The 16,588-nt window shown below is 39.8% G+C and overlaps 1 protein-coding gene across 1 annotated transcript in view; it reads left to right on the top strand.

Annotated features, from left to right (window-relative positions):
- DRC8 (dynein regulatory complex subunit 8) overlaps nt 1-15,780 on the top strand; it is a gene marked incomplete at its 5' end in the record, with an annotated part of 134,264 nt that extends 118,484 nt beyond the window's left edge. Inside the window, 4 exons of the mRNA XM_082612218.1 lie at nt 9,990-10,069; nt 10,898-10,940; nt 11,050-11,116; nt 15,621-15,780. Coding sequence (XP_082468344.1) covers nt 9,990-10,069; nt 10,898-10,940; nt 11,050-11,116; nt 15,621-15,736 — 306 coding nt within the window. The 3' untranslated portion in view covers nt 15,737-15,780. The remainder of the gene's footprint in view (nt 1-9,989; nt 10,070-10,897; nt 10,941-11,049; nt 11,117-15,620) is intronic.
- Nucleotides 15,781-16,588: the final 808 nt, after the last annotated feature.

Raw genomic sequence — 16,588 nt, 5'->3', positions numbered from 1 at the left:
TTGCTGTGGCTAGGACTTCCAATATTATGTTGAATAAAAGTGGCAAGGGTAGGCATTCTTGTCTTGTTCCTGATCTTAGAAGAAATACTTTCAGCTTTTTACCATTGAGTATGATGTTGGCTGTGGGTTTGTCATATATGGCCTTTCTGATGTTGAGGTATATTCCCTCTATACCCATTTTATTGAAAGTTTGTGTCATAAATGGATGTTGAATTTTGTCAAAAGCTTTTTCTGCATCTATTGAGATGATGATATGCTTTTTATTCTTCAGTTTTTTTTTTTTGTTTTTTTTTGTTTTTTTTTTTCCGTACGCGGGCCTCTCACTGTTGTGGCCTCTCCCGTTGCGGAGCACAGGCTCCGGACGCGCAGGCTCAGCGGCCATGGCTCACGGGCCCAGCCGCTCCGCGGCATATGGGATCCTCCCAGACCGGGGCACGAACCCGTATCCCCTGCATCGGCAGGCGGACTCTCAACCACTGCGCCACCAGGGAGGCCCTATTCTTCAGTTTTTTAATGTGGTGTATCAAATTGAAAATTGATTGATTTGCAAATATTGAACCATCCTTGCATGCGTGGGATAAATCCCACTTGATTATGGTGTATGATCCTTTTAATGTATTGTTAATTTGGTTTGCTGACATTTTGTTGAGAATTTTTGTGTCTATGTTCATTAGTGATTCTGGCCTGTGATTTTCTCTTTTTGTGGTGTCTTTGTCTGGTTATCGTATTAGGGTGATTCTGTCCTCATGGAATGTTCCTTTCTATTCAATTTTTTTGGAATAGTTTGAGAAGGATAAATGTTAACTCCTCTTTAAATGTTTTGTAGAATTCACCCGTGAACCTTCTGATCCTGGACTTTTGTTTGTTGGGAGTTTTTAAATTACTGATTTGATTTCATTACTGGTAATTGGTCTGTTCATATTTTCTATTTCTTCCTGATTCAGTCTTGGGAGATTGTATGTTTCTAGGAATTTATCCATTTTTCCTAGATTGTTTATTTTATTGGTGTAAAATTGTAATCTCTCATGATCATTTGTATTTCTGTGTCCAGTTATAAGTTCTCTTTCATTTCTGATTTTATTTATTTGGGCCCTCTCATTTTTTCTTGATGAGTCTGGCTAAAGTTTTATCAATTTTGTTTATCTTTTCAAAGAACCAGCTTTTAGTTTCATTGATTTTTTTTAAGTCTATTTCATTTATTTCTGCTCTGGTCTTTATGATTTCTTTCCTTCTACTAACTTGGGGTTTTGTTTGTTCTTCTTTCTCTAGTTGATTTAGGTGTAAGGTTAGGTTGTTTATTTGAGATTTTTCATGTTTCCTAAGGTAACCTTGTATCAGTATAAACTTACCTCTTAGAACTGCTTTTGCTGAACCCACAGGTTTTGGATCATCATGTTTTCACTTTCATTTATCTCTAGGTATTTTTTTATTTCCTCTTTGATTTCTTCAGTGATCCACTGGTTGTTTAGTAGCATATTGTTTAGCCTCCATATATTTGTGGGTTTTTGCAGATTTTTTCTTGTAATTGATTTCTAGCCTCATAGCATTATGGTTGGAAAAGATGCTTGATATGATTTCAACTTCCATAAATTTACCAAGGCTTGTTTTGTGGCCTAGCATCTATCCTGGAGAATGTTCCATGTGCCCTTGAAAAGAATGTATTCTGCTGCTTTTGGGTGGAAAGCTCTATAAATATCAATTAAGTCCATTTGGTCTTATGTGTTATTTAAGGTCTGTATTTCCTTATTGATTTTCTGTCTAGATGATCTGTCCATTGATGAAAGTGGGGTGTTAATGTCCCCTACTATTGTATTACTGTTGATTTCTCTTTTTATGTCTGTTAATATTTGCTTTATGTATTTAGGTGCTCCTGTGTTTGGTGAATATATATTTACAGTTGTTATATCTTCTTGTTGGGTTGATCCTTTTATCATTATATAATGTCCTTCTTTGTCTCTTGTTACAGTCTCTTCATTTTGCCTAATTCTCTTTGTTTATTTCTATGTATTAGGTAGGCCAGTTTTGTTTCCCAATCTTGGAGTAGTGGCCTTATGTAGGAGAGTCCCATGGGGCCCAGCAGCACACTCCCCTCTGGTCACCAGAGCTATATGCCCCCTCTGTAGGCTGCGTGTGTCCTTCTGTTGTGGCAGGGCTGACTACTGTGGGCATGCTGGTAAGCGGGGCTGGTCCCCAGCCCAGTTGGCTGCAAGGCCCTGCCTCCTGCAGTGGCTGTGGTCCTGCTGGAGGGTGGGGTAGGCTTCCCGTGTGGTTGGCTGAGCAGCCTGGTGAGGGGAGGCAACCACTGCCGGCCCACTGGAGGGCAGGGCTTGGTCCATCTGAGGCTGTCTGTATGGCCTGGGGAGGGGCATTAGACAGGGGCTGCTGCCAGCTCACTGGTGGTTGGATAAGCCCCCAGCACGAATATGCTAGAGGGAGGATTCCAAATGACACTTGCCAGTGCTGGTGTCATTGTGGTAGAAGAAGCTCCCAGAAATGGCTGCTGCCAGTGTCTTCATCCCTCGGAGGTCCAGCTGCTTCCTGCCTCTTTGGGAGGCTCTCCAAGATTAGCAAGTGGGTCTGACCCAGGCTTCTTTCAAACTACTGCCTCTGTGCTAGGATTCAGAGTGTGTGAGATTTTATGTGTGCCCTTTAAGAGTGGAGTCTCTCTTTCCTACAGCCCTCCAGCTCTCTTATACACAAAGTCAGACATTCTGGGGGCTCATCTTCTGGTACAGGACCCCTGAGCTAGGGAGCCCAACATGGGGCTTGAACCTTTTGCTCCTTGGGGGGAACCTCTGCAATTGTGAGTATCCTCCTATTTGTGGGCTACCTACCTAGGGGTATGGGTTCTGGCAATACAGTGTCTCCAGCCCCCCTGCCTGTCTTGTTATGGTTACTTCTTTATATCCTTAGTTGTGAAAAGTCTTTCCTGATAGTCTTCAAATAATTCTCATAGGGAGCTGCTTTGTAAGTAGTTGTAATTTTGGTGTGCCTGTGGGAAGGTGTGAGCTTAGGATCTTCGTACTCTGCCATCTTGGCCACACCCCCAATCCATCACCTTAATATAATCCTTGTTAGTGTTTCAGTGCGCTTCCTCCCATATTATTTTCCTGTACATGGTTTTAACATGACAGTAATCTTATAGTACAGTTCAGTATATACAGTTTTGAACCTCGCTTTTTTCCCTAATTATATCACAACGATTTTCCATGTTATTACAAAAATTTCGTTATTAAAAAAAATACACGCTGATTAAAATTGGACAAGAAGAAAGTAGGGGAGTGATCTCTCGTATCCATCACTCAAACACAACCAGAATATTTTACCTTTTTTACTCAATATTACATCAAGATGATTCTTCCATACTATTATCTAATTTTTAAAAAGTAACATTTTAAGAAGGAAATCCTGTCATATACAGTAACATGAATGAAACTTGGAGATATTATGATATGTGAAAATGCTAGTCACAAAAAAGACAAATACTTCATGATTCCACTTACATGAGGTATCTAAAGTAGTCAAACTCTTAGAAAGCCTAGGGACTTCCCTGTGGTCCAGTGGCTAAGACTCCATGTTCCCAATGCAGGGGGCCCAGGTTTGGTCCCTGGTCAAGGAACTAGATCCCACATACCACAACTAAGTGTTTGCGTACCGCATCTAAAGATCCCGCATGCCGCAACGAAGATCCCACTTGCCACAACGAAGACCTGGCACAGTCAAATTAATTAATTAATTAATTAATTAAATATTTTAAAAACCCAGAAAGTCTGTTGTTGAAGATACATAGAGAGTTTGAGTAAAATTGCTTCATAAAATATAAAAACAGTGATATTTTTAAATTAACATGTTGTTATAAATGTGATTTTAAATATATCTGTGGACCTAATAAAGTTCATACAGTATTTGCATATTTATTGTGCTAACCAAATCTCAACCCAGGATAGAGCTTTTCCTCCAGTCTTATTGCAACACAATTTTAAACAATTGCTTTTGATATAAATGGGTAGGGGATTACCTTAGTGGTAATTGCTTCAATACTTAACTGCCTCTGTCAAACAGGAGAGGGCTCTACTAGGAGTAGGGAGGGACACTCAATGCCTCCGTGGAGAGAAAATGAAACTGAAGGGTGTGAAACAATTAGTGTAGCTGGAGCCTCTTACCCTCCCCACCCCAACCCTGACCTGAGGATAAAATGGGGAAATTAATGGCTTGACAGCCGCTGAACTCCCCCCATCGCTTCAAATTATAGAAACTTACAGTTGGAAGGGACCTTATTGATTATGTGGTTTAGCCACCTGTTGATTCTTAGACTTTCTGATAGTCCAGCCAAAAGATGATTCAGTCTTTTTTGGTACTTCCAGTACTAAGAAAGAGACTTATAACCCAAAAGAAGTACATATCCCAATTTTTATACAACAGCCTCTGGAATGTTTGGAGAAAATAATTTTTCTAAAGTAGGTAGCTTTAAGATTTTTTATTTGTAAAGATAATATAATTGGCAAATGCCAATGAATTTTTGTTATTATTTTATTCTATCCAAAGTAGAGAAATATTTTCTAAATTGTATTTGTGTTTTGGTTTTGAAACATGATTTATGTCCAAATTTGTATATGTGGTATTCAAGTTGAACTTGAAGTATCTCCTTGTTTTTATATTTTTTACTATAAGTAGCTTTAAAAAATCATATGTGTATCTTATTTGGTGACCTGGAGCTAGATGAAATGTAGGTGCTTTATAAACCATCTTAACTACTGGTATTATCTTGCTTTCTTGAAGCATGAAATAGTTCAGTTTATTGACTGATTGTATGTCACTGGGGAGAAATGAATTTTCACTGTGTTTTATTATACCTATCAGTGAGTTCAGCGTTAAAATAAATAATGCTTTAATGAGAAAAGAGATGGCCTGATGGTTTCACTATGGGAATGAGAGAAAGAACCCTGGGCTATGATCCCATCAGAACACCTGACCGACTTTGAGGACCAAGATAGGCACTTCACTTCCCTGTGCCTGAGTTTCCTCAGAAGCAAAACAGATTAAGAAAATTGACTTTTACCAAAATAGAGTGAGAAACAGTATTTTTCTCATGCTTTGAAACTTAGATAAATGTTGCTTTTTTTAAAAAAATCCCACAGTATTTACATATTTATTGAGACTTCTCTGTATTGGGTAAAAGGATGCAAAGAGACTATGGACTGTCTGAAGGCACTGTGCTAGCCTTGTGCAGGTGGCCCCTTTGTGTGGCAAGGAAGCAGTGTCTTCAGGTCGCCTCTACCACCATAGTTCTTTGGAGGAGGAGAAGCCAGGTGTATCAGGGCGGACACCTGCTGGCAGGCTATTAAGATGAATTCACTATAAATGGTACTTGAAGGCTAAGCTGAGGATCTTCCTGCAAAGAGGTTTTATTTGCTTTGCATTCATAAATGCTACTGAGATTACTTTCTAATTATTGTCTCGTTTCAAGCTCATAAGCCTTTCTCTTAGATGAAACAGACTAGATTATAACTTACTTTGCCTCATTCATGTTTGTAGTAACAAGATATATTTGTTTTGTTTATTTTTGTCTTTTGAAGAGTAGGGAGGTGTTTGGTGGCTGTCTATTATTCTCCCTCTCCTATCAGTCCAGGAAGCATGTAGGGGAACAGCAAAGGAGCAGACATCACTGCTGGTAATCCACATACCCTGTCCTCTAGGCAGGGATCCAGGGCTCAAGGGACAAGATATTAGCTAGCAGTTTAATACATTCAGGTCACATTCCATGTGACATTTTACAGATAGGAGGCAAGATCAAACTTCTGTAAAAAGTTGGGTCCATATGGTGGGTCAAGGAGGATGTGTCTAAAATTTTAGCACCAGAGATTGATTCTTTTAGGAGGTATCATTGCATGATACAGAATCAGAAGTGATTAAAATAATGATAATCAGGCTTCCCTGGTGGCGCAGTGGTTGAGAATCTGCCTGCTAATGCAGGGGACACGGGTTCGAGCCCTGGTCTGGGAGGATCCTACATGCCGCCGAGCAACTAGGCCCGTGAACCACAACTACTGAGCCTGCGCGTCTGGAGCCTGTGCTCCGCAATAAGAGAGGCCGCGATAGTGAGAGGCCCGCGCACCGCGATGAAGAGTGGCCCCCGCTTGCCACAACTAGAGAAAGTCCTCACACACAAACGAAGACCCAACACAGCAAAAATAAATTAATTAATTAACTCCTACCCCCAACATCAAAAAAAAAAGATAATCATAATAATTCAAGGCTCACAAAGAACCTTTATGTCATATCTCATGTAAGGTTCACAACAATGTGCATGTGTGTGTGTTTGTGTGTGTGTGTATAAAGTTTGCTAGAGCTGCTGTAACAAAGTACCACAAACAGTGGCTTAAACAACAGAAGTTTATTGTCTCACAGTTCTGGAGGTTAGAAGTACAGAATTAAGTTGTTGGCAGGGTTGGTTCCTTCTGTTGGCTATGAGGGAAGGATCTGTTCCAGGCCTTTCTCCGTGGCTTGTAGATGGCTTGTCTTCATGTTCACATGATGTTCTCCCTGTGTGCATGTCTCTGTGTCCAAATTTCTCCTTTTTATAACAACGTCAGTCATATTTGATTAGGGCCCACCCTAATGACCTCATTTTAACTTGATTACCTCAGTGAGTACCCTCTCTCCAAATAAGTCACATTCCGAGGTACTAGGGGTTAGGACTCCAACCTATGAATTTTGGGAAGATACAACTCAATCCATAACTCTACCTATCTATATATGTATATATACAATATACTATAAAGAATGGTTCAATATTTGATATATTTCTATTAAATCTTAAAGACATTTTAATATGTGGATTTAAATAATCATTGAGCCATCATTGCATAACATTTCTAGAAAGAAGTGTTTTTGTCCTGTCTTACTCATGGCCTCATAAAGTTAACTAGTTTGTCCTGCACCAGAAATAATAGAAACACCTCTTCTCCTCCCTCTACCCACTCATTTCCAGATTGCCAGGAGTGGTATTCTGCCCTACTCTTCTTGTTTCTCTTTTATGGTAAAGGAACATACCAGATTTTTTTTAAATGCCTCTTATTTTTTATTTATTTTTTTAAACTTAACTTATTTATTTTATTTTTACTTTTTGGCCATGCTGCACAGCTTGTAAGATCTTAGTTCCCTGACCAGGGATTGGACCCACGCCCCCAGCAGTGAGAGCACAGAGTCCTAACCACTGGACCACCAGGGAATTCCCTAAAATGCCTTTTAGAAAACTAGTGGAATCCAAATAAAGCATAAAGTTTAGTAAATAACAATGTGTCAGTATTGGTTCATTAGTTGTGACAATGAACCAAGTGTAGTTGTCCCATAGTAAGAAAAGGGTAAACAATAGAGGAAACTGGGGTGGGGTGGGGTGGGGTGGGGTATATGGGAACTCTCTACTATCTTTGCAAGTTTTCTGTAAATCTAAAACTATTCAAAAATAAATTTATTTAAAGAATAAAAAACTTTTTATAATAGAAAGTAGTATATAGTATATATTATACAGTACATTAATGCTGTATTTAGAAATATCATATAATTGTATTGTTTTTATGCCATTGCTTGTACGTCTTTTAGTACAAAAGAACAGATTAGTTGTGACCTCTAGAGGACAGTGTTGAGTCATAGAAAGATTTTCACAATCTGCCCAAGTTGAAGATGGACTTACACATTTTTTCTTCCTTTTTTTAACTCCAAGGCTCCTGTTTGTTCATTATCCCTCTTTAAAAAAAAAAAAAAAAAAAAAAAAAAACTAAGGAAAATGTATGCTTCATCTGCTATTCTGATTTATTGGAGATTTGCTTTAACTTATTATTTTTATGGAGTTTCAGGTCTACACAGATCAGGCCAGAATGACCTGCAACATTTTCACCCATGTTCAGAGCACCGAGGGCTTGTGGAAGTTGTGCAGGAGTGTGGCGATGGGGGGGGGAAGCATTATGAGGGACATAGTATGTGTTTGTGAATTCTCATGTGATGGAGAGAGTGCTATAGAATTGAACTCCCTTTAGAAAAACTAAAAACAGTTTGTAGATTAATGAGGATGCTCAAAAATTAAAGAGGAGCTTTGATCTTTTAAGGTCAAGACTGTTTGCTCTGCAGTGGTTTGTTGGGGGTAGAGAAAGGGAAACAAACCATTGCTCTAGCTTCTGGAACAGATTTCTGGATTAATTAGAATAGAAACTCAACATTTTAATTTAAAAATTATCCCTCCAGAGGCAGTCTCATGAGATTGACATTTTATTTTTAAGAGGCTTGCGGGGTTGGGAGTTACAGAGTGCTACTCAAGCACATCGGAGCCATATGAACCTAAATTTGCAAAAAGCTTGCCTTGGATCTAGAGGCAGCTGAAAATAATTGTTCATGTATTGGTGGGCTCAGAAGTTCTGAAACACATCGTTCTGTCATTAGATGGATGACATTTTTTGCTGATAGTGGAGTCCAAGGGCTTCACTCATACTAGGTAAGAATCTAGTATAAACATTCAAAAATAGTTGTCATTTGATGACAGTGTGTTCCGCTTAGCAGCACCTATAGATTTCTTATCTTTTGCTCAAAGAATAAATCTTTAAAAATCTCCACTGCTGAACTGGGATGTGTGAGCCTTTTAATAGAATTTTTGAAAGGGAGTGGAAAATTTACAGCCCCTCATAAATAGCGTGACATGAAAGTTAAAATCAATAGCGTATTGGTAGCCACACCATCAAAGTTGAACCCTGTGGGCACGAGTCTTCCTCATTCTCATCTAATGGTGCTGGGTACCAAAAATTCTTTCTTAGGTGTTGTCTTCGCTTAATTAATGGTGATATAACAATGTTCCACAGACCATCTGGTTATTTAATAAATATTACAAGGATTCGATAGATATTTTAGTCCTTGAGATTGAGATTGGTCCCCTAACCTGGTCTCTTACCCAGTGTTCCTCATCTCAAGGAAAAACATTACTCCATCCCGTTTGTGCAAGTCAGAATCCTGGGAGTTGTCCTTGACTCCTCTTTTTTTCTTATCCTTGCACATATTAGATGCTGCGCCAGGTTTTATTGGTTTTACTTCTTAAATATTTCTTGAAAGCACCCACTTCTCTCTCCATGGCCACCACTCTAATCCAAGCCCTTGTCATATCTGCTTAGACTACAGCAGAAGCTGCCTCACCTACAACCAGTGTGATCTTTCAGACACACATCTATGAGACCTTCAGTGATTTAGGGTAGCAGTGTCTTAGGATAATAACCAAAGTCACTTTCAAGGATGGTAACGCCCTGCACGTTCTGGTCCCTGTTTCTCTCTCCAGCCTCATCTGAAGACATTCTCCTCCTTGCTCCCTGTGCTCAAGCTTCCTGGCCTCCAGTGCATCCCACAGGGTCTTGTAATTTCATCTACCTGGGAGTGTCTTCCCTGCTGTCTTTGTCTGATTGTCTTCTACCCTCCTTTATAAGTCACCTCAAGTGTGATTTCTTCATCAATGCCTTTCCTGATGATTTGGCCCAGAAAAGTTTTCTTTATTCTATGCTCCTTTACTTCATTGTACTTAATATCAACTTATAATTAGACACAGCTTTGTTGTTTGTTGATGGATATATGTCTCTACTACCAGCATATAAATTCTGTCAGTGGGGACCATGCCCAAGTATGCTCACTATCAAATCCCCAGCACCTGGCACAGTGCTTGGAAAAAAGTAGTTGTTCAATACATTTGTTGAATGAATAAGTGGCTTTTTTTTTTTTTTTTTTTTTTTTTTTTTTGCGGTACGCGGACCTCTCACTGCTGTGGCCTCTCCCGTTGCGGAGCACAGGCTCCGGACGCGCAGGCTCAGCGGCCATGGCTCACGGGCCCAGCCGCTCCGCGGCATGTGGGATCTTCCCGGACCAGGGCACGAACCTGCGTCCGCTGCATCGGCAGGCAGATTCTCAACCACTGCGCCACCAGGGAAGCCCTAAGTGGCTATTTTTTATTGAATGTTTAGGTGGAGGAAGAAGAACCCACTGGATACATTCGATTTGAAAAATTTCTTCCAGTGATGACTGAAGTACTACTGGAAAGAAGGTAAGAAAATAAGTGCAATTGTTAAGGTAAGGTAATGATTGGACTTGCATTAATTTCAAAACACTTGGCTTTTTCCCTTTATATGTTATACTCAACCAATATTTATCATAGGATAGCTTCCTTCTAATTTTTCTGTATACTTCTGAACTGCTGGTTGGTATGTGCTCCGAAGTATCAACCACTTCAGTATTAATCTAATAAGCAAAGTGTAATTAAAGGGCAAATAAGCTGCAAAAAGCATAGATCAACAGCATTCTTATTATCTTCTGTTTTGAATTATCAATGATAAATAAGAATTAACCCTGATTATTTTTCTAGAGAAAGTGTAGCATTAGCTTACCATAGTTGGTTTACTGTAGAAATTTTGTCCCCAAATCAACAAAAATAACCAAAGTCACTTTCAAGGATGGTAACGCCCTGTACATTCTGGTCCCTGTTTCTCTCTCCAGCCTTATCTGAAAACATTCTCCTCCTTGCTTCCTATGCTCCAGCCTCCTGGCCTCCAATGCATCCCACAGGGTCTTAGTGCATGTAATTTCATCTACCTGGGAGGAGATAATAATGGGAACAAGTTTTGTCCGGATTATTTTGCACAATAATGAAAAAGCTAATAGATAACATCAAACATGCCAGTGATTTTTAACTAAGTATTCCTTGTGGGTGTGGAGTACTTTCAACTTCATTATCTAGATATCTAAAAATATTTCAGTGAGGGAAGTATTATTAAATATCCTAGTATGTTAGCAGCTTTTTTTTTTAATGTGATCATTTGTTACATAGAGACTGAGCTAAACACTGTGGCATTTACTCCTTTTATTTTATAATTAGATATAGACCAATTCCAGAAGATATCCTTCATCAAGCTTTTGAGGTGTGTAAATTCCAGATTTTATATATATTTATATTTACATGAAAAATTCATCATGTAGAATTTATTCACCAAACAAAAAATATAATCTCTATCTTTTCTTTTCCCCTAGGTGTTAGATCCAGCTAAACGTGGGTTTCTTTCTAAGGAAGAATTGATCAAGTATATGACTGAAGAAGGTGAGAGTGATTTTTTTTTTTTTTCCCCCTGCGGTACGCGGGCCTCTCACTGTTGTGGCCTCTCCCGTTGCGGAGCATAGGCTCCGGATGCGCAGGCTCAGCGGCCATGGCTCACGGGCCCAGCCGCTCCGTGGCATGTGGGATTTTCCTGGACCGGGGCACGAACCTGTGTCCCCTGCATCGGCAGGCGGACTCTCAACCACTGCGCCACCAGGGAAGCCCAGTGAGAGTGATTTATTACTTACCTTATAACAGTAACTTATTTAAGTGATTAATAATTTTAAAACAATTAGGCAAAAATTCTAGGGGATACTTTAAAATCAGTCATTCCAGTTAAAAGGAGTTATTTACTCTTCTTATTATTTTGGTTTTGGTGTGGTTTCTGTTTTGTAGGGGGTAAGAGGACAAAGAGTAAGTTAAGGGGAGATGGATTATTGCCTTATAGGATTTTGTAAAGTATAATGATACTTCTATAAATTGAAGTCATTCCAGTCACTTAGAGTATTTCCAGAATAAAGGGTATGCCACCAGGAAAACATGAACTATCAATCACTATAAATCAATGCTTGTTACTAGATTGAAGATTTGAATTGGAGTCTATAAAAATTCCTTTTATAAAAACTTTTCAGTTGGTGAAGTTAGGGATAATAAAGCCTCAAATAAATATGAATTCACATAAAGTGTTTCAGTTTTTTATGCTAATGGTACCATATGTATTTGCTTTGCACTTGAACTGTACACACATGCATGCACACACACATATACATACATATATATGCACACCTATATATGCCAACATATTTCCTTTAGGAATTCTCTCTGCTTAGGCTGATGTGTAAATTTGTTTTCCCTGAATGTCAGTAGCCTAATGGACATTCTTTTGAAGCCATTCTCATATTAGTCACTTCCCCTCTTCCTATATAAAGTTAGAGCTCTGTCTCTGTTGAGTTCACTAGTTCATAGATGAGTCCTGAGTGATTCAGAGTTGCTAATCACTTGAGACAATCAGAAGTGCAGGGAATTTTGAGTCGGGAAGATTAAGACTGCATCTCCATGTGCCACTGATGGGACCATTTTTGACTTGATCTACCATTAGGTGAGAATACAGGGGGTGAGAGTAAGAGTGGCATGATCATCATAACTGCCATCCAAGAATTCATGACCTTGTTAAAATTATCTTAGGGGTTAACTTTGACGGAAATGTTATGTTTCAAAGCACCAACCTAGGAATTACTTGAAGGGAAGTAAATCCTAGGTTATATTAGGCAATATGGATTTCGTCAAAACAGCCACAACAGTTCAACGTCATTAGTAGACATGCCCACTGTGTAGGTGAGGTATACTAAGCACAGCAAGAGGTAATGATACTAAAATCCGCTCCCTTTCTCAAGGAAATTATAGTCTTATTGGAGGAAATAAAACCAACTTATAAAACAATTCAAAATATAAGACAGTAGAAAAAAGTGAGTATCAGAAGATCAACGTGGGCTGGACCAGCCTGGAAAGCTTGGTCTGGGAAGACTTAAAGAAAAAATAGGTTTGTTAAGATGGTAGAATTACCTGGGTGGGTTATTGAGAGCAGGGGTAAAATCTTCCGTCATTGTAGCACCTCCCATGCATAGTAAGTCTCAGCTAATGTTGGTTGAATTAACGAATGAGTGAGGAGATGAATGTAGAATGGGTGAAGGGGCTGATGAGGGGGAGACATAGATTGATAAAAAGTATGAACAAAAACTGGGAGGTGGGAATGAGCATGATATTTCGGGAGCCTGTGAGAAGACAGGGCCCAGAGGGTCTTGTTGGCAAACGGTAGGAAATGAATCTAGGTCGATTGACTGGGATTAGATTGCGGAGGCCGGGGCTCAGGAGAATTCATCCTACGGGCAATGGAGAAGCATTGCAGGGTTCTGAGCAGGTGAATCACACAATGCAAGAGAGATTGTGGGAAGGTTAATCTGGTGCTGGTAGGTTTGTGAGATGAGCGAGAAAGAGGAGAGACTGGGGAGACTAGTTAGGAGGCTAGTTCAGCATTTTGAAGGGCTGTATCTGGCAGTGGCAGTGGGGATGGAAAGAAGAGATTGATACAATAGGACTGTCTACAGAAGGATCCACAGGTCATGATGAGTAACAGAGTGTCGGGGACAAAGACGGGAGCTGAGTCAAAAGTAACAAGGCTTTGGCCTGGACGATGGGTATTACAGTAATGCTACTGACTGAAATAGGGGAATCAGAAACAGACTGCAGTGGATACAGAGACAGTGCAACTTTTCAGTGTCCACAGAATATTAATCACTTTGAGAATATGCATTCTAAATGCCCAGGATGTTGTATGGTGAATGTAATAAATCACATAGAATCAAGTTCCTACAAGATAGAAGTCCGCACGTGTCCAGGTATGTGAATTGTGTCAGACAGCATTTAGCAGCAGGGAAGATCTTGAAAAAAACTTTTTGAACAAACACATATTGCTGCCTATGTGCCAGGCAATGTTCTAAGTGCTATGCAAATAATAACACTTAATTCTCGTAACAAGCCTATGAGATAGGTAGTATTATTATGATCTGCATTTTACAGACAGAAAAACTGAGACACAGAGAGGTTAAGTGACTTGCCTGGGATCTTAAAGCTAATGAGACAGAGCATTTGAACCCAGGCAGTCTGGCTCCCAAGCTTGTGTTTTTAGTCCTTAAGCTATTTTCCTCCCATCCTTAATCAAATACTATGTATCTCTTTCCTTGCCTGAGGAAGCAGTGACCACCTTCTGTATTTCACTGTGAGCAAAACCTTGTTCCAAGCAGTCAAGTGTGGTTCCTGGACCTTGAGTTGGCATGCAGATCCAGTTCCACCAGTCACTGGCTGGGGCTGCCTGCCTGTTTTCTTTGTGTGCTGGTGTCCTCAGCTGTAAGTGGGGATAATAGTTCTTACCTCTCATGAGGTGGTTGGGAGATTAACTTAGTTAAAATCTGTGAAGCACTAAGATCAGTGCCTGGCACACGGTAGTTCCCGATAAATGTTTATTGTCAGTATTCTCATAAGGACTTACATGCCTAGCAAAGTTCATTGGCAGTGGATTTAGTATTTAACAATCAGGATATAAGAAAGATTCAGAAATTGTCTTTTGGGGCTTCCCCGGTGGCACGGTGGTTAAGAATCCACCTGCCAATGCAGGGGACATGGGTTTGAGCCCTGGTCTGGGAAGATCCCACATGCCGTGGAGCAACTAAGCCTGTGCACCACAACTACTGAGCCTGCACTCTAGAGCCTGCGAGCCACAACTACTGAGCCTACGAGCCACAACTGCTGAAGCCCGGGCACCTAGAGCTGGTGCTCTGCAACAAGAGAAGCCACCGCAATGAGAAGCCCACACGCCGCCACAAAGAGTAGCCCCCGCTCTCAGCAACTAGAGAAAACCCGTGTGCAGCAGCGAAGACCCAATGCAGCTAAAATATTAAATAAATGAATAAATAAAATTAAAAAAAAGAAATTGTCTTTTTAGGCATTTTAGGCATTCTTTCTTTCCTTAGGATGTAAACATGATTTCAGAAGAACTCAAGCACGTTCCCATTGTTTGGTAACACTATCATCATTGTCATAAAAATCCCCACTTGAATAATTTCTGTATTATTAACTGAATTCCACCTTAGAAAGCGTTGTTTGTAGTGGCAGGTGACAAACTCAGAAATTTACCTGCTTGGATTAAGACTCTTTAGGGGTGAGCTGGTGATTTGGATGTTTCTGTATTTTTGTTTAATATCAGCACAAAGTTCTATATTAAATAGATGACAGTGTTTCCAGTGTTCCTCCTGAATTTGCTTTTCATCTTGGTGAAACCAATATCCAAGATGGCCTTCAGCTATTACCTGAATCCAGCTAAAGCCCACAGATTTTCTATCCAGCTTGTGGTTTCATTTGACAGCAGCACTGGGCCAAACTATAACAAAGAGGACTGTTTTGAAATGGCTGATGAATGCATCTGTCACTGGGTGCAGCTGGATCACTAAATTAACCTACTCTGGTTAGAGAATATTCGTAGACATTGTTATAGCTTAAACCTCTGTTATCTCTTCTTCAGCATTTCTGCGTAGCAACCAGTTAATTCTTTCTTCATACCCTTCATAAATATAATGATTAGACTCCCTGTAAAACTATGACTTCAGGTTAATCCTTTGGCGATTTTAGTGGTTTTAATTTAAGTAAATAAACAACCTTATTTATGATGTTTTCATGTCCTCCTGCTGTTTTGGCTGAAACGATTGATTCTATAGGTTGCTTGAGATATGATACCTGCAAGGTAAAATAACTCCAGAATTTGCCAGGGGTCCAACAGCATGCTCTTTGAACCTCTGGACTGTCACGATGTGCTGGCTTTATGGCCCCAGGGAGAGTAACTAGAGACACAATGGGGGATGGTGAGGCTCCATGGCAATTAAGTGGGCTAGTGGAACGAGAAAGAAAAAAAATCAGAGGATTGTAAATGATGAGTTTCCCTTCTTGTTCCTCCCAGGTGAGCCTTTTTCTCAGGAGGAAATGGAAGAAATGTTGTCTGCTGCAGTTGATCCAGAATCGAATTCAGTTCATTACAAGGACTATATAACAATGATGGTGACAGATGAAAATTAAACACTCTACAGACTTCATTTCTAATTGAAAGATCATTTTAAGAATTGCTTGTCCTTGTTAATTTCACATTTTATTTTATAATTCCTACGTATTGCTAATTAATGCCTTGTGACAACTATTTCAAGATATTTTGTTTTTTAAAGGTGATCATAACAGTTTAAAACACAAATTTATTTAGTATGGCTAGCCCTATGGAATGACAAACTGCTAATTATTTTAAAACTATTCTTAAAATATTTAACATTATCCATGGATTGTTACTAATTTTCTGCAATAAAATCCATGTTACTTTCCAATTAATAAAGCTGACAAAATGAAGAATGATTACAATGACCCAAAGTTTTGCATGTGAAGATCTTGGGTTGGGGCAGAATGACCATCAATTGAAGATGAGGAGTAATGGGACGACAGCTTCTTTTTGAAACAGCAAACACTTCAGCAATCAGCATGTGGAAGGAAAGTCATTGAAACGGATATTAATAATTAATTTCTTATGAGTGCCAATTATAAATCTCCTTTGAGGGCCTCCCTGGTGGCGCAGTGGTTGAGAGTCCGCCTGCCGATGCAGGGGATACGGGTTCGTGCCCCGGTCTGGGAGGATCCCATATGCCGCGGAGCGGCTGGGCCCGTGAGCCATGGCCGCTGGGCCTGCGCATCCGGAGCCTGTGCTCCGCAACGGGAGAGGCCACAACAGTGAGAGGCCCGCATGCCGCAAAAAGGAAAAAAAAAAAAAAAAAAAAAAAAAATCTCCTTTGAGATGCTAGTAACTTAGCATGAAAATTTAAATTTGCTGATCTAGCGAGTTACCTACCATTTATGGAATACGTAAAGGAGTTGAGATCATTGAACCTT

Source organism: Mesoplodon mirus (genome assembly GCF_964341445.2).
Source record: "Mesoplodon mirus genome assembly, chromosome: 3".
Taxonomy (NCBI): domain Eukaryota; kingdom Metazoa; phylum Chordata; class Mammalia; order Artiodactyla; family Ziphiidae; genus Mesoplodon; species Mesoplodon mirus.
This window is presented reverse-complemented; position numbering and strand designations above follow the sequence as displayed.